Here is a 22,012-nt window from a genome sequence, read left to right as displayed (position 1 = left end):
TAAGCTTCCCGGTTCACACGAATGAGAGGCATTTGAGTCATTTTATGCGTTAATTTTTCCGCCTTTCACCCAGCAGTACTTGAATCCTTTTTCTTTCTTTGCCATGCTCGTGCGCCAGAACAGGTCCCGATTCATCTTGGTTAGATTGTCGTTGAAGAAAAGGTTCAAGTCTGAAGCAGTAACACATAGCTGTTGCAGTTTCTTACGCGCGTCAAACCACGCCTCTTACTGATACCGTCGAGAAACGGATAAGCACACTTTGGTTATCTTTTTTGCTAGGCAGCCGATGGGCTGCTTCAATGTTTGAGATCAAAAAGTTCAGCTCAAGCTTATTCGCAAGGTCCACCAGTTTTTCTTTCAAGTTCTCATGTTCTTCTTGTTGCAGTCCTTCAATCTCCAGATTACATTTTTTGCTATATTGCTCATTTTCGTTTTGAACTTCACGTAGAGCTTGTAGTTCCTCTGCCTGTGCTTGCACCGTCGCTTTCAATGCGCCAATTTCCGCCACGTGTGCTGCAAGTTCTGTGCTAGCCTTCACCTGCTCAAGTGCCGAGTCATATTGGTTTGACATAAACGCGACTGATTCTTCCAGTTCTCCGACAGTTTTAGACAACTTGGTGAATTCTGACTTAAGCAGCAAGAGCGAGTCAACTTTCTGGTGCAAAATTGGCAGTGATGCTAGGCTAGCTTTGATCTCCCGGATTTCGCGCAGCAGTACCTGTTCAGATTCAGTGATTTTCCCTGCAGGAGCCGCTTCTGACTGGGAAAAGGCGCGTTTTTTTTTCCAGTTCGACACGTTTTACAAATCCATGAGTCCTTTTTCGCTTGTCCCATGCCCATGTAGGTACTACTACTAACACCGGAACATGCCTGTCCTAGGTGGTAGCCGAGTTTACACTCGAAACAACACAGATACCGTCCATCGTCCTTTAGCACTTCTTGGCATGCAATGCAGTCGGCACAGTCTTCTAAATGTGACATAGTTCGAGACGATGCCGGGCCGCGTCACACAAGTCACCATTGGCTTAGATGGGCCCGTTTTGCTGTACTGATGTTCTTGTGTGCTTAATAAAGATTATTATTATTATTATTATTCTTCAGCAGTATCGAAGTGTATGATATTTCAGTATGCAGATGACACTGTCCTTTTAACTAAACGTATCTGTTACTCAAAAGCAGCTGCGTTACTTCAAGAGAGAGTGTATGATGCAGTGAACTGGTCTGCGAACAACTGTTTGTCAATAAGCAAAGAGAAAACAAAAATGGTATGTTTTAGAACTCCGCTTAAAAGAACGGTTACAAATTTACCCTTGTTTTTGCACTGTCGTACTTGCCAATCGTGTCAGTGTGTCCCTATAGAATATGTAAACTCCATTCAATACCTTGATGTTTTCTTTGACAGTGACCTCTCCTGGAATGAGCACATGACATATCTTTGCGGCAGGCTCAGAAGTGTTTCCTCGCTGCTTTTTAACATTAAATCCATTGTTTCGATGCTTGTAAAAATCACTATCATGCACGCCTTAGCATACAGTGTTACGTTATGGCACTACATTGTTCGGGTTTTGCTCATCTCGATGGCTCTGTCGAATTGACAGCATTCTAAAAAAATATGTTTAAGTCCATTGCTTATAACTCTTCCTCTGCCGACAATGTGAACTTGATTATACATCTGGGTCTTCCGTCATTTAAAATTTTGTTCACTGAAACGGTTGTGGTGACACATTTTTGGAACCCTGATTTCAAACAGGAATATATTGCTCCCCGTGCACTGCGGAAAACATTGCGTTATAGTACCGCACTGCAACACAAGATTTGGCAGAGCTAGTAGGTATGCTTATGCCCCAAGAATGTTCAATGACCTACCTGATAATATATTTACTGCAACTTCGAAACGAAACTTGAAAAAAATGTTGAAGGCGCTGTAAGATATGTATAATACTACATGTACTCTTTTCTTGTTTCTTGTATTTCTTTTGTCACTGATTTCAGCTGATTTTCTGTTTCATTTTTGTGTGATAAACTTCACCAGCTTTTCATTTCTGTACATGTTGCCATTTTGACTTTGTTTGCCGACATGCCGGGCCAAGTCACGCAAGCCACTTCCTTGGCTTTGACGGGCCTGCCTTCTGATGTACGATTATTGTAAGATGGCAACAATAAATATTATTATTATTATTATTATTATTGTTATTATCCCTACGATTACATTGATTGTGTTGACGCCGGCGTGACACATAATTGAAAATGTTTCTGGAGCTTCGTGCGCTCTCACTCTTCTAAAAAGAGTTCCAAAGAAGATGTATGTCTTCTTGGTGAAAATGGTGATGTCTCGAACACTGCTGATGCCTTGGCAGAACATTCCTGTTCACTATATGGTGTGAAATATGCTTCAAGTAACCTTGCTTCTCAGTCTGGCACGGTATGTACACTATAAGTAAATGAAAACCTTGTTTTCAAGTGTATGAAGTGCCTCAATCTTTCCCTTTCTTGTGGTGCTGATAGTATTTCTTCCGCAGAGCTTACGACGTGTCGAAGCATACTTGTTCCCTGTTCTCACAAGCATCTTCAATAGTTTCCTGAAGTCAAGTACGTTTTCTAGCACTCGGAAAGTAGCATGGACATTGGGTGCCATGTTATGTTTCTTGGATGTGACGATCTGGTGAGCTGCATTGGGCAACAGTCTAGCGAGGTAACAATCTGCTCGTGCAGTCTACACAGCGACAATGGCTCCCAATTTACACACACCGTAATTGGCGTTCCCCGTTCGACTTTTCATGATGCAGCAGTGGGGAAATTGTGATTGTGGGCCTTCATCAGACGTGATGTGGCGTGAACGGAAACCAACATACGTGATTACATATTCCGAAGTGTACGAAGTTGATAGCCACATTGGTGGAAAGGCCTCTGCAAAAGTGGCTGCAAAATGGTGATGCCCACAAAACCGACCATGCCCATATTGAGAACGTGAGGCACCAAGTGCGAGTTACACATTAGTGGCACGCGAAAGAACAAAAAGAAACGTGCAGGTTGGAAAGGAGATAATTCGACAATGCCGGGTAGTCCATGTCGCTTTGCTGGCTGCGGCAGCTGATTCCTGCGTCACCTGGTTGCTTCGCAATGCAAGTTACGGTGACTGTCGATGCAAACAGGTGGGGCACTGTCCTGTTTTCTTGGGCTGCTGATTGTCGCTCGTTAGCAGACCGCCATGTGCGACGACGTAAGTGAGCTTCTCAGCATATCTCGAGATGCAAATTTTATTTCTGCTGTTGTACGAGAAGGTGCACTGCTTTTCTTCTGTCAATAAAGTCGCACGTCCAGTTCACTTACTTGTGGGTTGTTTGTATGGGCGTCAGTAGATGCTCTTTGGTCTCCTGGCAATTAGAACGCACCAGCTACGCGGCAGCCTAGGCAATGAGGCATGCCGCGTAAGCAGCAGGGTGAGCACGGCGCGTACGAGCGCACGCGACCGGCGGAAAGCGGCCATATTGAACTTTGCTCTAAAAATGTACCACTCCCGCTTCCGCGTGCGTCTATTTGTCGTACAAAAATCTCTCACGTGACCTGACCCTAGGTGCCTGGGGACAGCATCGTTTAGGGATTTTTGAGAAGGCGCGATGCTGGTGCCGAGCGACGCCGTGGCGTGCGTGTTCGTCCTCGGCGTGATCGTTCTCTGGACCGCGCCTTGTTCAACATTGCTCGTGTGATTGTACGTGCGTTGCTTGTGTGTTGGTTGTAAGTTCTGTGTTACTTGGCGGAAAGCCGTGGGTGGTAGCGGTGCGGCTTTGGCCTCAGTGAGCTCTGGCAGTTCAGAATCTCTGTTGTGTGACCCGTGCTTTCTTGAGAACCCGGCGGTGGTGACAATTGAAATATCCAAATGGCCTAGCGCCTCGGCAGCGAAGTTCTGCTAACCGCGATGTGGCGTCGCCGTGTCCGACTTTGCTTAACGCACATCGAGGGATGTGCAGCTCGATGCAAGTCATGTAAATGCAACTGCGTCGACCGCCCACTGTTCAGCGCTGAATGTGTGTTTGGTGTACTGTGCTTGAAACGAGTGGTGCAGCCGTGCAGCGGGGGTGGCGGAGGAGCAGAGTGGCTTAGGGGCTCCGTTTGCGTGTTCACAGACATGTGCTCCCGTCTTGGTCTCATTAGCGGCTGTCGCGGGATTGTGGTGTGCTAGATCCTTGCCTAGTATAAAGTTTACGACGCTAACACACAGCATGTTAACGTTTTTCCGCGCTATATGTCATTTGCCTGACGGCCGAGTTGAAAACGAGACATATGTCTGTGTTCTTTGCGTTTGTGTGTTGTAAATTACTTCCTATTGTGGAAGTTCTGGGAGTCTTATTACACAAGGAGCGCGAACGTAAACATAAACACATATGTGTGTCTGAAATTTTGAATTACCCGTAATACCCTTTACGACTAATAAGTTGGCTACACGGCCTGTCTGAATCAGCTACTGTATGTTGCGACGTTCTTCCGTGTGGTAGACCGATGCATGGTGCGCGTTTATTTTTGTACTGTTGTAAAAAACCATTTGTTTATTCACTCAATATAAATGTACGGCTGCTTTGCCGCAGTACATTTTAGTTATGTGGTGAAGCGTACTAAAAGTGGGAGGGGGCCGCTATGGGCCAGCATAGTATGTCCACTTTGGTGACCTGAGATGCGGCGGGTGTGCGAGTGTATAATTAAAGAAGTCTTATTATGTCTAGTGACAGTGGCCCTTTTTCACTTTTAGTATGCTTCACCGCAGTACATTGCTTAGGCTTCACCGGGAAATATTAGTGTGCTGCGGGAAAGATAATCGTAAAAAGCTTAATTATGCGACGTTTCTTTTGTAGCTTGCTACACCGCAATTAAATAAGCATCCTGCAGTAAAGCATAAGAAGAGTGGAAAGGGCATATAGGTTTAGACTGCTCATTATTTTCGATTGTGACATAATTTCCAAGTGCATCTGTGCTCATGGTAAGCTTCATTGACAATTCTTCGTACATTACAAATTCATATTGCAGGAAAGCTTACTAAAGCACATTCGCCATTATGGTACGTGTTATTCACCTTCAATGCAGGAGCACAATGCGGATTCTTGCCCCAGCTTTTGGCTGGACTGCACATGCTCTTTGAGAATTGATTCATTTCATTGATTCATTCTTTGATTAAGCGCGAGAGCTAGGAATGGGTAGCCCAAATATAGATTTGAGAAAACCAAAACGAATTCAGCAGTAAGAAGCTAAAGGGTTGTTTTGGTGTAGACCAGTGGACAAGTCCAGATATTAAAGACGAGGAAGAAAACCGAATCTTTACATTTCAACACAAGAGTCGTGCAAAGTCTGCCCGACTCTTGGCCAATCCCCGTGAGTGGGTAAGCGCCAAACTCATCAAGGACATCATCCTCATCAACACTGGGAGGTACAACTCCCACAAATAAATAAGACTCTCATTTTACTTTTTAAGGAGATTACCGACTTGCATTGGCAAGTGTTCACTTCAACAAACCCTGCATGAAGTAAGCTTCCTGTTCATATTTCACCAACTATTGCATCATTGTTTCACATTATGAGTGAAACTGCAATTTTCTTTATGCCACAACTTGCCCAATTTTGTGGTTTGCAGTAGTATGTTAGCAGTGCTATTAAGGCACTTAAATACTCATGAACAGTAGTAGAGAGAAAAAAAATAAAGGTAAGAAAGCAGTGGCTTTTCGTGCGTAGATTATGCATACACCTGGTGCTCTCATCGTCATTTTTTCCCTATCCGCTAAACTATCATAAACAAGAAAAGTTTATACAATATGAGTTTATACACAGACCACAACTAAACCACAGGTATCGTTGGTAAGTAAAGTATATTGATTCGGTAACATTTTCTGCAGCCCTGCTATTGGGATTTCCTTCCTTTTCAGGTGTGCAGGTTCATTAAGAGGTGGTGAGACAGTTTGACAATTTTAATCGTTGAAAGACTTAGCGAAACCTTTTTCGGGTTGTTTTTTCTTGGTTTCAGGCTCTGCCATTGCATTTTAAGGCGTGTTTTCTGTGTTTGTTGCCTTTTCTTTATGGGTAGGGCATGTCAACATTTTTTACACCATTTCAAGTATGTGGTGCCATAGACTGTTCTTAGATGAAGTCTTGCCCTTTCATTCTGTACAATATGATGTCGGTTTTTTGTGTCCAAGGCCGTTTTACAGCGTGATTGTAGTATTTTCGCAAGTTTTGCCTCTGTCACCCTAGCTTGAAAGATTGCTACCCACTGCTGGTGGCATGACACATGTGACATTTCTTTTTCAATAAAAGGAAGTCTGTCACTTATCCTGTGCACTGGTTGTCTTTTGTCTCTATGAATTGCAATTTGTTGCCTATATTTGCTCTTTTGTTGCATTTCAGATTAGGAATGGCTATCATAATTGACATTTAACCATATTGCACACAATGTGGATATGTAATTGCAATATATGGCCATCATAAATATAATAGATGTTAATAATTCAAGAATAGTGCCTTTGCATGGTGGTGCAGCCATGAATTGTGGCTATAAGGTACCAGTGCTGCAGGTAGCACTGCTTGTGCAGAATATAGTTCAACTCTACTACTTTCAAATATCATTGTTTTTATCTACATTTGTATAGCTCCAATTTCTGTGAACAACACACATATAGTGGAAGAGTGGCTTGCACCTGCAGTTGGGTCCAATGAATAGCCAAATTTTTGCCCGTTTTCATGTTATGAGCACGTTAGTAAAGGCAGTCGTTTTTATAGTAGCCTGTTTGCTCAATGTAGAAGCCGCTGCAGGGTGTCAGGATCTCATACACATCTTCAGCTTTGCAGGGGATACAGCATCTGGCACATGGTTTGTCATAGGCCATGTATTCGGGGCAAGTTGAGTTCACTCACTAGCAAAGGGAGAACCAAGCTTGTTGGATATGAAGTAAACCGCCTGTATACTCAGTGGCCTTCTTCATTTCGTGTGACATATGTGGTTATAGCGATCCTTGTTTTAGGCGCTTCTTGTCCTGCAGCGGTCGTTTGCTTTTGAAACACTCAGGATAGCTTTCAGCAAGCTGGACAGGAATAACACTGAAAAACCAGCAGATGTTAATTGTCGCACTTATCATGCGAAGCTTCGTACACTATGATGAGGGCATAAATAAATGAGGGTGTTCCTCAAGGCCTTGTAGCACATGTCACGAGTTTGGAGCAACCTGATGTATAGCACTTTTTTGATGGCATGCTATAGGTTTAGAAGGTGTGGCCACAGTTGAAGTGCCGTGCAAGGTCAAGAAAACAGATACCTATGAACAGCACCCTGGCAGCACCCTGGTAAAGGAGACTCTGGGAAAACTAGTGGGAAGCCTGGTGAACATCTGGTTGACCCACTTGCTGGCTTCATCAGGCAAAGTGACATGAAGAGAGGGAAGTCATCAACACATCAGAAGGTTTTTACATATAAACACTGTGCTAAGATCATAACATGCCAACAAGTCTTAGTGCGCAGGCTATGCACGACCAACTACATATGCCTTCTGTTCAGACATTGCTAATTGTAACTAACAAGGATGGAGTGGACAAAAAAGAACAGCAGCTCCATTAATTTGGTTTCACTGGTATCAACAGTGTTTTGTAAGTACATTGTCATACTCCCCAATGCCTTCTTGGGTGACATCAGCAAGGACCAGCTTGAGGCAAGGGGTAATAGACGTCTTTACAAGCTAAAAATGCATGCATGCATGGAGAGCACATTTGTCCAAAATGTAGGCACTTCACAGAGGCACTGGCGAAGGAACAGATTATTAACAGTGGGCAAAGACAAGCTACTAAACACCCAACACTGTTGCCATGTTAACGACCTCTGAAACAATCCCTCTTAAAGAGGAAATCATCTTTGTGTATCCATAAAGAGGGCAGATGGGCAAAGCCCCTTCAGTAATGCTGCCAGCTTCAAAAGCCCACATTGCACATCCTGAATGCTTCCTTCTTACGATTTTGCTGGGTGCAAGCATTCTACTGTCCAAAAGCTGTCATTGAGAGCACTGTTGGTTTGGTGGCAATACAGTTCAGAAGCGACTGCAACAAACCTCCTTTCCTAGTTAGCCACGGTGCTTATGAAGCAGCACCATGAGGCAAGCAAGGTGAACGGATGCCTCGAAGCCCTTGTTCGTTTAACACACTGTTCTGTTAGAAACAACCATGAGACTTGAAACCAACAAGCTCATGTTCGGCACTCCCATAGTTACTGCGGAGGATGCATAATAAAAAGCACAAAAACAGAAAACTCTAGGGAAAGGATAAAGCACCATTTAACACTTAGTATTGCTGCAGCCCACGCCCTTCTTTTATTTTGTCTCGTCGTGCTACATCTTTTTACTATAGATAGGCATGAACTTAGGTGATGTTCCCAATCAGTGTCCAATGTTTATATACACTACGTGCTGGTTCAAAGAGGCTCGAAACACTGCAATGGAAGCTTCAAGTAAAAAAGGTGCCTGGAAGAAAAGAAAAAGCTGTGCTGCAACCATCTCACCAACATCTTGTCCCCTTAATAAAAATTGCGCTTTCATATCAACTTGAGCCCTCCAGTTTAGAGTAAAGTACCAGTGCACTTATGAACAATGAATCAATTCTCAAAGAGCATGTGCAGTCCAGCCAAAAGTAGGGGCAAGAATACGCATTGTGCTCCTGCATTGAAGGTGAATAACACGTACCATAATGGCGAATGTGCTTTAGTAAGCTTCCCTGCAATATGAATTTGCAATGTATGAAGAATTCTCAATGAAGCTTACCATGAGCACAGATGCACTTGCAAATTATGTCACAATTGAAAATAATGAGCACAGTGTAAACCTATGTGCCCTTTCTACTCTTAGTATGCTTTACTGCACGATGCTTACTTACACCCCTGTATTGCGGTGTAGCAAGCTACAAAAGAAACGTTGCATAATTAGGCTTTTTACGATTATTTTTCTCGCAATACACTAATATTTCGTGGTGAAGCCTAAGCAGTATACTGCGGCGAAGCATACTAAAAGTGAAAAGGGGCCACTGTCACTGGACATAATAAGGGTTCTTTAATTATACACTCGCGCAACCGCCACCTCTCAGGTCACCTATGTGGACATACTATGCTGGCCCATAGCGGCACCCTCCCACTTTTAGTATGCTTCACCACCTAATTAAGATGTACTGCGGCAATGAAGCAGTACATTTCTAATGAGTGAATAAACAAATGGTTTTTACAACAGTAGAGAAATAAACGCGCACCATGCATCAGTCTACCACACGGAAGAACGTCGCAACATATTGAAGCTGATTCACACAGGCCGTGTCGCCAACTTATTAGTCGTGAAGGGTATTACGGGTAATTCAAAATTTCAGACACACATATATGTTTATGTTACGTTCGCACTCCTTGCTTAATAAGACTCCCAGAACTTCCACAATAGAAAGTAATTTACAACACAGAAATGCAAAAAACACAGACATATGTCTCGTTTTCAACTCGGCCGTCATGCAAATGACATATAGCGCGGAAAAACGTTAACGTGGTGTTTGTTAGCGTTGTAAACTTCATACTAGGCAAGGAGCTAGCATACCACAATCGCGCGACAGCCGCTAATGAGACCAAGACGGGAGCACATGTCTGTGAATGAGCAAACGGAGCCCCTAAGCCACTCTGCTCCTCCTCCACCCCCGCTGCACGGCTGCAACACTCATTTCAAGCACAGCACACCAAACACACATTCAACGCTGAACAGTGGGTGGCCAACGCAGTTGCATTTACATGACTTGCAGTGAGCAGCACATCCCTCGATGTCCATTAAGCAAAGTCGGACACGGCGACGTCACATAGCGGTTCGCAGAACATCGCTGCCGAGGCGCTAGGCCACTTTGATATTTCAATTGTCACCACCGCCGGGTTCTCAAGAAAGCACGGGTCACACAACGAAGATTCTGTACTGCCAGAGCTCACTGAGGCCAAAGCCGCACCGCTACCACCCACGGCTTTCCGCCAAGTACCACAGAACTTACAACCAACACACAAGCAACGCACGTACAATCACACGAGCAATGTTGAACAAGGCGCGGTCCAGAAAACGATCACGCCGAGGACGAACACGCACGCCACGGCGTCGCTCGGCGCCAGCATCGCGCCTTCTCAAAAATCCCTAAACGATGCTGTCCCTAGGCACCTAGGATCAGGTCACGTGAGGGATTTTTGTACGACAAATAGACGCACGGACCGCTGGATGGATGGATGGATGGATGGATGTTATGAGCGTCCCCTTTGGAACGGGGCGGTGGGTTGCGCCACCAAGCTCTTGCTACTATGCTGCCTAATATCCTACCTAGGTTAACCAATGAAAAAAGAAAAAAAAAACACTATGAACTACCGCGTCCAAACTTTCTGTTCCCCTATTGCGAATTGTGCTTTTGTACGTCTCCGTCTTTTGTCGTTTCCCTACTTTTCTTCCATCAATCCTCCAATCGCCTCTTACTAATGTCTATTGTGGACCTGTTTGCTTTACCACTGCTCCCGCTGAACCCAAGGGCTTCAAGGAGGCCAGTGGTGCCTAAATCGACCGCTGGGTAGACGTCTTCACATTCTAATAAAATATTCTCCGTCGTTTCCCTAGCTTTACCGCAGCAAGCACATGCTTCTTCTTCCTACTTATATCTCGCTTTATAGGTGCGTGTTCTAAGGCATCCCAATCTCGCTTCGAAAAGTGATGAGCTTCCCTTTGAGTTAGCATAAATGGTTTCTTTCCTGATTTCGTTTTTTCTTAAGTAGTTACTCATGACAGGTTTCTTTTCCACTGCCGCCACCCACGAGATTAATTCAGCCTCTCTGACTTTCCGCTTGACCTTCCTTGTTGCTGTGTTGCCCACCCCACAGGCCGCATACTTGCTGGTAAGCTTCCTAGTTCTTTTCCTCCACTGTGAATCAATGTTTTGCCTGTACAGATACCTGAACACTCTCCCAGCCCAATAACTTTCTTCCATATTCCTCAGCCGTTCTTCATACTCAATTTTACTGCGAGCTTCCCTCACTTCAAAACTAGTCCAGCCCATATCCCCCTGCACAGCTTCATTTGTAGTCTTCCCGTGAGCGCCCAATGCGAGGCGACCCACTGACCTTTGGTTCCCGTCGAGTCCTGATTCTACCCCTGATTTAAAGCAAACAACCGCATTTCCAAAAGTAAGTCCTGGAACCATTACCCCTTTCCACATACCTCGGAGGACCTCGTACCTATTGTATCCCCATAGCGCTCTGTGCTTCATTATGGCTGCATTTCTGTTCCCCTTGACTGTTATGGTTCTTTCCTGTGTTTCCATATATCCATTGCCTTCGTTTATCCATATACCAAGGTATTTATATTCTGTTACCCGAGGTATTTCTTGGCCCTGTATCTCCACTGTCTGTTCACTGTTTTCATTGAATACCATAACAGCTGATTTTCTAACACTAATTTTCAAACCTAAATTGTTGCCTTCCTGTCCACAGATATTAGCAAGACGTTGCAAATCGCTTTGCTTGTTAGCGAGCAGCACAATGTCGTCCGCATAAAATAAACCTGGGAGTTGCTGCTCTATTACTGTACCTGCCTGTTTGTATGAGAGATTAAACCCGATATTACTTCCTTCTAGCGCCCTCTCCATCCTCACCATGTACATCATAAACAGCAGCGGGGATAAAGGGCACCCTTGCCTCAGTCCCTTGTTGATATGAACTTTCTCCGCGCTCCTCATCCCTTCCCATTCAACGCAAACGGTATTTTCTAGGTAAATCTCTCTCAAAAGCTGTATACAATCGTTACCTAAGCCTTCCCCTTCCAGAATATCCCACAAAATGTTGCGGTCTACGTTGTCGTAGGCTCCTGTAATGTCTAAAAAGCCACATGCAACGGTCTGCTTTCTGCTTTTGATATTTCAATACACTGAGTAAGAACAAACAAGTTATCGTCCAAACGCCTACCTATTCTGAAGCCATTCTGAAGCTCTCCCAAAATGCCATTATTCTCTATTCATGCTTGAAGCTTTAATTTGATTGCCTGCATTGCTAGCCTGTATATTGCCGATGTAATGGTCAACGGTCTATACGAGTGAATTCTGTCTTTCTCCCCCTTACCTTTATAAATTAAATTCATTCTACTTTGTCGCCAACTGTCTAGTATCCGTCTATCTTTTAAAGTTTTTTCCACTGCTTTCACCAGAGCTTCCTTACTTTTTGGTCCTAGTTCATTTATCAGCTTAACGGGAACCTCGTCTAGCCCTGTGGCTGTGCGCTTAGGAATTTTTTCTTCCGCTTTCTTCCAGTTTAAATTTGTCAGAACTAGCTCCTTTTCCTGGGTCTCTATCATGCTCTTTTTTTCCTCAAATACAACCTCGTCATTGCCTTGGAAAGATTCGGCTGTTATTTTTCGGATGTAATTTATTGCCGCTTCTCCTTCCAGTCTGCTTTCACCTTCGTCTAGGATATGTTGTAGTATTGTTGTTGACTTCCTGCCTAATAATTTTATGTGGTTCCAAAATATTCTAGGTGCGGCCTTCTTTTTGTCACGTATTTCTGACAACCAACGTTCACTGACACCTTTTAATTTTGCTTGCACCAGTATTTGGACCATAGACTTTTTCTCCCGGTATATTTCCCATTTACTAGTTACTTCATCCTGTGGCAACTGCGCCTTATTTGCCTGCCTGTGCTCTCGAGATGCTTTCTGTCGTTCGGCGATCGCTTCTCGTATTTCCTTGTTCCACCAGCTTTTTGGTTTCTTTTTTCATTTCCAACGAACATGTTGTTTCTCTTTCCGTATTTCTGTCGTTATTACACTTAGAAGCTCACCATATTCCCACTCTTTACTTGGCCATTTGCCAAGTTCTTCCTCAACTCTAGTGATTGTATTTGCTATTTGTTCAGCGTTCAAATTTGGACTGGCCATTTTGCTCTCCTTGCTCTCTATCCCAACTACATATCCCATTTTCAATATGATGCGTTTATGGTCACTCCCTATGCTGTTAAACCCTTCCTCATCGATGACCATTTCTCTCAACTTATCATGAATTCCTTCTCTCATCAGACAGTAATCAATGGTTGATTGCCGGTTTCCCACTGCCCACGTGACCTGTCCTTCACACTTAGGCCCTGTATTCACGATCACGAAGTTACGTTGCTCACAAAGGTCCAGCATTGACTTCCTGTTATTGTCGGTATAGCCATCTAAATCTTGTATGTGGGCATTCATGTCACCTAATAGGACAATTTCAGCACCACTCCCGAAACCCTTAATATCAGCGCTTATTCATTCCACTAACCCTTTATTCTTCTCTGTGCAATTTTTTCCGGTCCACAAATACGTAACACCCAGCCAAGTTTCTTTCCCACTCATTGTACCTGATAACCAAAGATGCTCTTGACATTGTGAATTTACTCTTTTCCATTTGGCTCCCTGATGGATGAGCGTTCCGACTCCCCCTCCCTTTCTTTCCGACTTAGTTCTGTTGCACCCTTCCCAAACATAATTCTCAATAACTGGCGGCTCTTCTGAGTCTCTAGGGTGCGTTTCTGTAACCGCATACACCCCTATTTGTTCTCTGTGTAACTGCTCCTCAATCTCTGCCCACTTTTCCTTTCTTCTGCCGCCCTGCATGTTTATGTAGCCTATTGCATGGCGAGCTCTTTTTCTTGTTTTCCTCCTTTTTCTATTATCGACGGCGATGCTCTTCTGATGTTCACCTAGGGGACCTTCTTCATTATTATCTACTCTGACCTCCTGAGCGCCTGCGGGCCCCCTAAAAAAGCAACAGCGCGACGACCAAGTCGCCAGCCCACTTCTCGTGCAAGCCTGTAATTGAAGTGGATCCCATCTCGTTTAAAACCACCACAACTCCTCACTTCCCTGTTTACTTCGACAACCTCGAAGCCTTTCTCTCGGCTCATTTTCCAGATTGCCTCATTAGCAGCCACTACGGCTCTTTATACGTGACTATCACGCACAGGCAACTCCGGTACCGTGCACACCACGATCTGCACCTGAGGGGATAGCTCACGCAAGTCGTCCACCTCCTTCGCCAAGCGCTGGGCTAGTCCTGGCCCTTTCCTGTTTAGGACGTCATTTAGCCCACCTGCTACTATGACGAGGTTGCGCAGGTGGGCATTTTCCGCGAGCTTTTCTTTTGCTCGCTCCATGATAGAACCAAGTGTGCGCCCTGGAAATGTCCCTACCGCCACTCTTCTGTCGCCTTTCACCCTCTCCACAATTGCTTTTGAGCACCCAGCCAGGTTTGAATCGCCAGCGATAATGACCATTTCACTTTCTCCTACCTCTCCCTGCTTCCCTTTGTCATTTTCCGCGTGATTCGGACTCGACAAGGGGGATTGTCCCCTGGGCTCTTGCTTTTTCCGCGTAGCGGCCTCAAGGTAGGTGCTGCTCTTTCCAGCTAACTCTTCATCACCCTGCCTGCGTTCGACGTATTTCTCTGACCCTCCCTCGCGTGTCGCGTCGGGGGTCTGCGTTCCATTGTCACGCACATTGTCGTTCACAATGGCGGCCCTGTTCAGCTTTTCCTGGGCTGCTTCAAGCCTTTTTTCAACTACCTTCCGTGCCTCACGCTCCCTGTTTAGCTCATTTTTGAGCTCTTGCACCTGTTTGAGAAGCTCTTCCTGGAAAGCCTCCATTTTCTGCAGCCTAGTATCGACATCACATTGTGTGCCGGTTGTTTCGACGCCCTCTCCATTCTCACCCGTCTCCTCATCTGCCTTGAGGGAACCCCCCCGTACTGCCTGCTTTACCGGCTTTCTCGCCATGTATTGCACGGCTTTTTGCAAATACTATAAAACTATATCAATGCAGAGCACGTGCCTTTTAGGAAAAAACGATACGCACAGGATCCAAATCCTCAAAATGCCGCAAAGCAACTGTCACCACTGTTTCAAAAATAAACAATGTCGCGGAGACCGAAGGTATGACACGCTCTCGCACGCGCTCAACTACGCGGCCACGCTCTCACTTTTCTACCATACACGCACAGTAAAACCGCTAATAGCTATTTGTGTTGCCACTTCCAAGCTACTAGTTAAAGACTACTGTTGTGTCGGCAGCGGCAGGCAAGCGGGGGGCCCCGACGGGCGAACGCGCGGCTAGCGCCGGCGCAGTGAAGGAGACACGGAGCTAACTGCTCCCGCTGAAAACCGGAACGAAGACTCGACCGACCCGCGGCCGTTTATTACTTATAAAGGCTTTACACGCTAGATGACACCTCCCGATTGGTCCAAGCTTGTCACATGACAGAAGGGGGGTGCGCCATCTAGCTAAACAACTACAAAACATACATGTACGATGACACAGAGATCTGACAGGGGGCGACACTATACTACATCATCCCCCCCTGGAAACAAAGTAAGCATACAGTGAAACGCGCACACATGACGCGCACTTAAGTCCAAGGACAAATTCAGTTCGTTCCCCCCCCACGTTCACACACGCGCACCAGTCGCACACAAAGCACGCACTTAAGTCCACAACAATTTCAGTCCGTCCCGGCCCAAGTTCACATACACGTGCACCAGTCTTGGGCACCAAAACACGGGCAGTCACTCAAACAAAGTCCGACAAAGAACACTCACAAAACTCACTGCACCGCAACAAGGAGCACATTTTATACCTGTGTTAATGAAACATGTGGACTCTCAACGAGGCCCCTAGCCGTGGCATTTTGAAGACTGAAATACACTCTACACTACAGAAACAAAATCATCGAGCCACGGAGGCCGTTTTCTGTCACGATGAGGACGCGTGCGTACCTCAGAAGAACTTTGGGGGTTGCGACGCGTATTGGTCGACTTTGAAGACCCAGTCGTCCCACTACTATTTCCCTCCCCCTGGTTAGACAATTGAATGTGGTTGTCGCTCAAAGCTGGAGAGGGTTGCCCAGGAAGCTTCTCTCGACGTCCCAACAAGTCCTGGGAGGCTACCGATTCCCCCACAGAATGAGACTGCTGTCTGTGCAGACTCGGAAGTGATACAGCCAGACGCACTACTTAACTGATGCCTATGAAAGGACGATGTCACTACAGACGAGTCATCGGAATGACTATCCAAGTTTGAATATGAGTACAAAAAGTTTCTATCACTTGTACACAGTGTACTACCTGCTGGATCCTTCATCACTACGGTTAACTTAGACACATGCCACGTCTTCCCATCACTGAGTAGAAAAGTAGATGGTCCTATCTGGGCCTTGACTTTACGAGGTTTACTGTACTTAAAAAAATCCTTTCCTGTTAAATCTTATTCTGACGGTGTCTCCCACCTTGATACGAGTTGCCTGAGCACCTCTACGTTTGTCTACGTACTGTTTAGTCTGCCACTGTTTCTGCAAGACCCTTTCTTGAACTTGAGACACAAGACTGTCCTGTTCCCATAGATCTACACAGAGCCGCATGGCTCCATCCTTCTTGCGCACCACCACGAGTGGAGACACCCACTCAGTAGCCTCGACGCGCTCGATGACGTCGCAGTCCTCGAGACGTCGCAATTCATGTGTGACCTGGTCACGGAGAGCCAGGGGTAGTCGGCGCAACTTTGAAGATACTGGTTTCGCATCTTGCTGCCGATGAATTTGGTGCACAAAGTTGTTGACGAGGCCCAACTCGTCACTGGAAAGGTGATCAAAACCCGGAGGCACACCTGTGGGGCTCTGTACTGAAGGAAGCGATGGTAGACGACATGTCAGCGACGTACCGTCGATCTGTATGCCCAAGCATTGGATGGCGTCTATACCCAGCAGTGATGTTCCTGTAGTCGTTACGTGGAACGTGACGGAGCATGACCTTTGGAAAAACTGGACAGTGGCTTGAAACAGGCCTTGAATGTCGATGCATTGCTTGGAGAAATTTTTCAAGTCCACTGCTGTTTTTGACAGTCTGTGCTGTCGACCAAAGTGCTTTCCAAAATCCTCGGCCGTCATCAATGAGACAGACGCTCCCGTATCCACCGGCAGTCGCATGGAGACGCCGTTCACTACGACTGGAACTTTCAAATCTTTTTTAGTTTCAAAAGCGCTTACCGTCAGGACAGACGCGGACGGCTGCCCTGCGGAAGTTGAAGACCGCGTCTCTGCGGAAGAGACGTGCTGAGCAGTACGGGTTTTTCGGCATACTGATGCAAAATGGCCCAACGTGTGGCAGGCGTTGCACCGCCGGTTCCTTGCTGGACAATTCCTGTACGTTGCAATATGCTTCGTGCTGCCACACCGGTCGCATGCACCACGGTTCCCGGAGGAGCCATGTGCGAAATGTCCGTCGTCTCGGCGGCCTCTCGGAAGAAGGCCGTGGTCTCGGCGGCTTCTCGGAAGAAGGCCGTGGTCTCGGCGGCTTCTCGGAAGAAGGCCGTGGTCTCGGCGGCTTCTCGGAAGAAGGCCGTGGTCTCGGCGGCTTCTCGGAAGAAGGCCGTGGTCTCGGCGGCTTCTCGGAAGAAGTCGGCCTTCTTGGCGGCTTCTCGGAAGAAGTCGGCCCTCTTGGCGGCTTCCCGGAAGAAGTCGGCCCTCTTGGCGGCTTCCCGGAAGAAGTCGGCCCTCTTGGCGGCTTCCCGGAAGAAGTCTGCCATCTTCATGGCCTCCCGGACTACGTCGGCCATCTTGGCGGCTCCCCGGAAGAAGTCTGCCATCTTGACCCGTCGACGGAACGCCAAGCTGGGATGCTTCAATTCTTCGAACATTTTCGGAGCCGAACGCGCGGTTCGCTCGATGCAAGGCTTCTAACGAGCGTCCAATTTCTTCTGCCTTGTCCAGGGACAGGGTTTCGCCATGAGCCAGCAACTTTTCGCGAACGCTGACGTTCGCTACGCCATGTATTATCTGGTCTCGGACGCGCTCGTTGTAGGCTGTGCCGAAGTTGCACTGTACCGCCTTCTCCTTCAATGCGGTCACGAATTCCAGGAATCCTTCACCCTCGAACTGCTTTCGGCTGGTGAATTCGTGCCGTTCCGCCAGGACATTTGTTGACGCGGCGAACAGCCGGTCAAGCCGCTCCAAGAGTCTCGGAAACTCTGACGCTGGCGGGACCGCATCACTTGACGTTGACGCTGCGCCGGTCGACTGCCTTGCTGCTTCGCTTGAAGCTGACGCTGCGCTGGTTAACTGCCTTGCTGCTTCCTGCTCCTCGTCTGCAAAGTACTTTCGTTGTCCCTCACGCCCGAGAGCGCTGACGAGCGCGGACGCTCGTCGCGCGTCTGTCCAGTCGCCACCGCCGGCCGCTTCGAGGTGGGCCTGAAAAATTTTTTTCCATCGATGCCATGGAATTAACGGTGGGCCGGGCACTTCAAGAAAAACGGGAAGGTTCGCCGTAAAAGCCATGCCGGGTAGCGTGCAGGAGACAGTGCAGGAGGCAAGCCGGAGCTCGCCGCAGGAATGGGCAAGGAAGAACAAAGGGGGCGAGAAGGCCTAGGCTCGGAAGCCTCGCGACGCCAAGTGCGTCGGCAGCGTTTGCCTGCCGTGCGGACACGGGAAGGGTCGCTTCACTTACGAAGCTCGTTGGTTTCCCGGGGCTTCGGTCGGAACCGCTGCGGGAATCCCATCCTCGTCGCCAAAAGATGTTGTGTCGGCAGCGGCAGGCAAGCGGGGGGCCCCGACGGGCGAACGCGCGGCAAGCGCCGGCGCAGTGAAGGAGACACGGAGCTAACTGCTCCCGCTGAAAACCGGAACGAAGACTCGACCGACCCGCGGCCGTTTATTACTTATAAAGGCTTTACACGCTAGATGACACCTCCCGATTGGTCCAAGCTTGTCACATGACAGAAGGGGGGTGCGCCATCTAGCTAAACAACTACAAAACATACATGTACGATGACACAGAGATCTGACAGGGGGCGACACTATACTACAACTACAAACACTCAACGTCCCACCCGGCTGCACGTGTTGGAACACGTGGCACGAAAGGACGCTCTAATCATCCTGCAAAACAAATGTACACGAAGCACACCCGCGCACCCGAAATACGAGAGACAAAAAAAAAAAGGGAAAGAAAAGGAAAACCCCCCAATTACTATTTAAATACAAAAAACCAGCAAATAAAAAACAGAAGCAAGCTCAAAGCATGCACAAAAACTTATGATTTCGTCGTCGCCACGGAGCCCCGAAAAGCACGTCCATCCGCCACAAAATCCAAACCGCTCAGTTGAGCATCGCCATCTGGCGTCCGCCTCGCTAAGTTCCATGAGCGGCCGCTGCTTATTTACGAACCACTGCCGAAGGTACAGTTTCCTTTCTCTAATGTTAGTTCTTTATTCTATGGCTGCGGTGACTCGAGGCCTACATCACAGACTATTGCGAGGACGCAATAGATTGAAGACCCGGCCGTGTTAGCTGAGGGACTAGCGGCACCTGTCGGCAAGCGGGAGAAGTATGGCGAGCGACTGGCAAGCGAGGCGGATGAAGACGTCACGCTTCACGTGAGGACGAGCGTTCGGAGCAGAGGACGCGCTCGCCGATAGCTGATCGCGCAATCTGCAACCATCGCGAATAAATACAGTTGTTTTTTGATCATCGGTCGTGCCATCGTGTGAGTCAATCACTGACAGGCGTTCGAATAGTTAACTCCCTTGTTTCTTTTATGCAATTAATTTAAACACCCGATTCTCGGCTAATCCGCTATAGTGGGTATGTGCCACAGCCACCCATGACAACAACCTCGCGGTTCTGTGCCATAAGTATAGGGAAGAAGAAGAGGTTCCAACAAGGATCTAAATCTGCATCTAACATCTGGGTATCTACAACAACAACATCTAAGTATCGTCACATCTTCAGCAACAAGAAGCAGCACGAGCAGCAGTTAACTGCCAAGTAAGCCTTCTTTGTAAGACTTTTGTGACCTTATGTGTTGGCCTGCCATGCACGCTTCTGTTGCTCTGGAATTGCGAGAGAGACATAAACCACATTATGGCGGACATCCGACACCACCAAATACCTCTGGTGTTTGCTGTTTTATTTGAAAGAAGTGTTCAACATACCTCAAGATTTTTTTTTTGTTCTTGTTTTAGATGGCCGCAACTTATAGAGAAGGCTGGTGTTCATGGCCCATGGGGCGAAGGATGCACAATTTGAACCCATGGCACGTCGCGTCGTTATGCTTTTCGCCATGGAAGGTTGCGTGTGCGCGGTTTGAGGAATGCATGACCTCCTGGTTTCTGAACTCTCTTGTGTTTGTCGTCTATCGAAGTTAGTGCTGCCTGAGTAGCGCGATCAATACTGTTCGTTTGAGCGTTCCAGGAGCACCGATCCCAAAAATAAAGCTGACGAGAAAAAGGAAACCGCGACCGACGGAAGTCAACGTCGCAAAGCCGTTGAGCTGGTTAGGGCTACCAAAAAAGTTTTAACTTGGCTGCAAGCTTCACGGCCAATCAATGATAAGAACAGCTTAATTAGCTTGTTTTGTTCAGCTGAATTACCGGCTTGCACATTTTATAATACTGTTTCCAGTGCATTCGTACTGCTACTACCCATAAGAATCTGGCCATAACGACGTTGGAGGGGGAGCTACGGCGATTGTGTTGAATACATTACATTGTTATAACGATTTTCTTTCCTCTCAAGGCTTACATCGCCCGAGAGGAAAGGCTGGGTTTGCAGTTAGAAACCAGTAGGTAAGCCGACACAAAATATCGCTATGCTCCACTGAAATAGATTGTCTCTTCTCGCACTTTTGCGAGCGAGATAACTGCTTTCACTAATGTAGCTGTCAATGATATTCTATATAACGGCGCCCGAGGAAGCCTTGTGTAGCATGGCATTTGAACACAGACTAAGAAGCGTGGCCCGTTTGGTGCGATTTAGGCTAGCCGACAGCTCAATGCAGTTTCAAACTGTTCATTAACACGCCTCCGGTTAGTGCTAACGAGGTTTTTAGGCGTGCACGTGGTCACAACAAGGTGTTCAGCCAGGAGGTGAAGTGGCATCATCTCCTATTACCTGTTGTAGCAGATTGTGCGTCAAAAGGAAGCCCCGTTCTCGGCAATCCTTACGAAAATCGGGGCCCTCCAACCGTAAGAGCTGCGGGCATCGATACTCGGTTTGTCAGCGCTGGTCAAGCCTTGGTTGTGGCGCCCGGTGCTGTGCGACACTTCTACTGCAATAAGGACGCCGATGCGTGCAACACCAATGTTGCCCTATAAGGTGTGGGAGACGTACACGAGGCTAGAGTAGTTCATGTGTACCTCGGATACAGCTCCGACGACGAGTGCCTTCGCGCACAGTTCAAGGTGGCCGGCATGACGCATGTCGAAATGGGCAGTTTACCCCATTCGATACGGTCGCTTTTTTTCCATACGTTTACCCCCATAGTGTACCCCCCATACGATCGCTCAGTGCAAGCCCTACATGGCCACGTTCAACATCGACGTGAAGGATGGGCTCGTGAACGGTGCGATCGGTGTACTTCGAGAGATCGCTTAAGGGAAGGCGACGCGCGTGATGCAGTGCGCATTTGGATGAAATATTAAGTGCCACATACTGGCCGTCTGGCTCAGATCAAAGACAAGCCCCTCGCGCATGCTGTTTGCAGAAGGGGGATCAAGATCATGGCCGCTTGGGTGTCCATCGAGTTGTGTACTTTCACCCACACCCTGGATAGAAAGAGTGGACTGAGCTGCCGATGAAGGCAGTTTCCGGTGGTTCAAGCTAGTGCGGTCACCGTATAGACTGGGGACGGAATCGTTGTCGCCACCGTATACGTTCATCACGGAATGTCAGAAAGGGACCTTGAAGAATTTATGAACAACACATTTGGGTGGAAACTCCCGGTGGGCCCTCATCCTAACGTCAGTGTGGGTGACTTTAGCGTCGATGTGTCTCGTCCCGAGGGAAATTGGTTCTTGGGGCTTCTCTTGGGATGGCTCGCCGTTCAATGTCACACCAAGACCAATGTGTCTTAGACACGCTATCGGTCGCGCATAGACCTAACGTTCGCTAAGGAAATCTCCAGTGTCATCACAGAGAGCATAGCCGTCTATTGTGGCGACCA

At 47.2% G+C, this 22,012-nt stretch overlaps 1 protein-coding gene across 1 annotated transcript; it reads right to left on the bottom strand.

Moving 5' to 3' along the window:
• Positions 1-16,005: 16,005 nt before the first annotated feature.
• LOC140215882 (uncharacterized) lies at positions 16,006-21,262 on the bottom strand. The gene is made up of 3 exons (XM_072286228.1): positions 21,207-21,262; positions 18,518-18,701; positions 16,006-18,261 (listed from the first exon to the last, which is right to left on the bottom strand). The coding sequence occupies exons 1-3, from the start codon at positions 21,260-21,262 to the stop codon at positions 16,258-16,260; spliced, it is 2,244 nt and encodes a 747-aa protein (XP_072142329.1). The 3' UTR covers positions 16,006-16,257.
• Positions 21,263-22,012: the final 750 nt, after the last annotated feature.

This window comes from Dermacentor andersoni, chromosome 2 (genome assembly GCF_023375885.2).
Source record: "Dermacentor andersoni chromosome 2, qqDerAnde1_hic_scaffold, whole genome shotgun sequence".
NCBI classification, from domain to species: Eukaryota; Metazoa; Arthropoda; class Arachnida; order Ixodida; family Ixodidae; genus Dermacentor; species Dermacentor andersoni.
The sequence above is the reverse complement of the archived record's forward strand: the minus strand, read 5'-3'. Positions and strand labels throughout refer to the sequence as shown.

Bases quoted from the DNA above. Each gene is read 5' to 3' on its own strand.
- LOC140215882 (XM_072286228.1), bottom strand. From the start codon at position 21,262: ATGCCGGCCACCTTGAACTGTGCGCGAAGGCACTCGTCGTCGGAGCTG. The intron at 18,702-21,206 runs GTACACATGAAC...GGGTCGGTCGAG, and splicing joins TCGTCGGAGCTGTATCCGAG to TCTTCGTTCCGGTTTTCAGC. The intron at 18,262-18,517 runs GTAAGTGAAGCG...AAAATTTTTCAG, and splicing joins CCGGGAAACCAACGAGCTTC to GCCCACCTCGAAGCGGCCGG.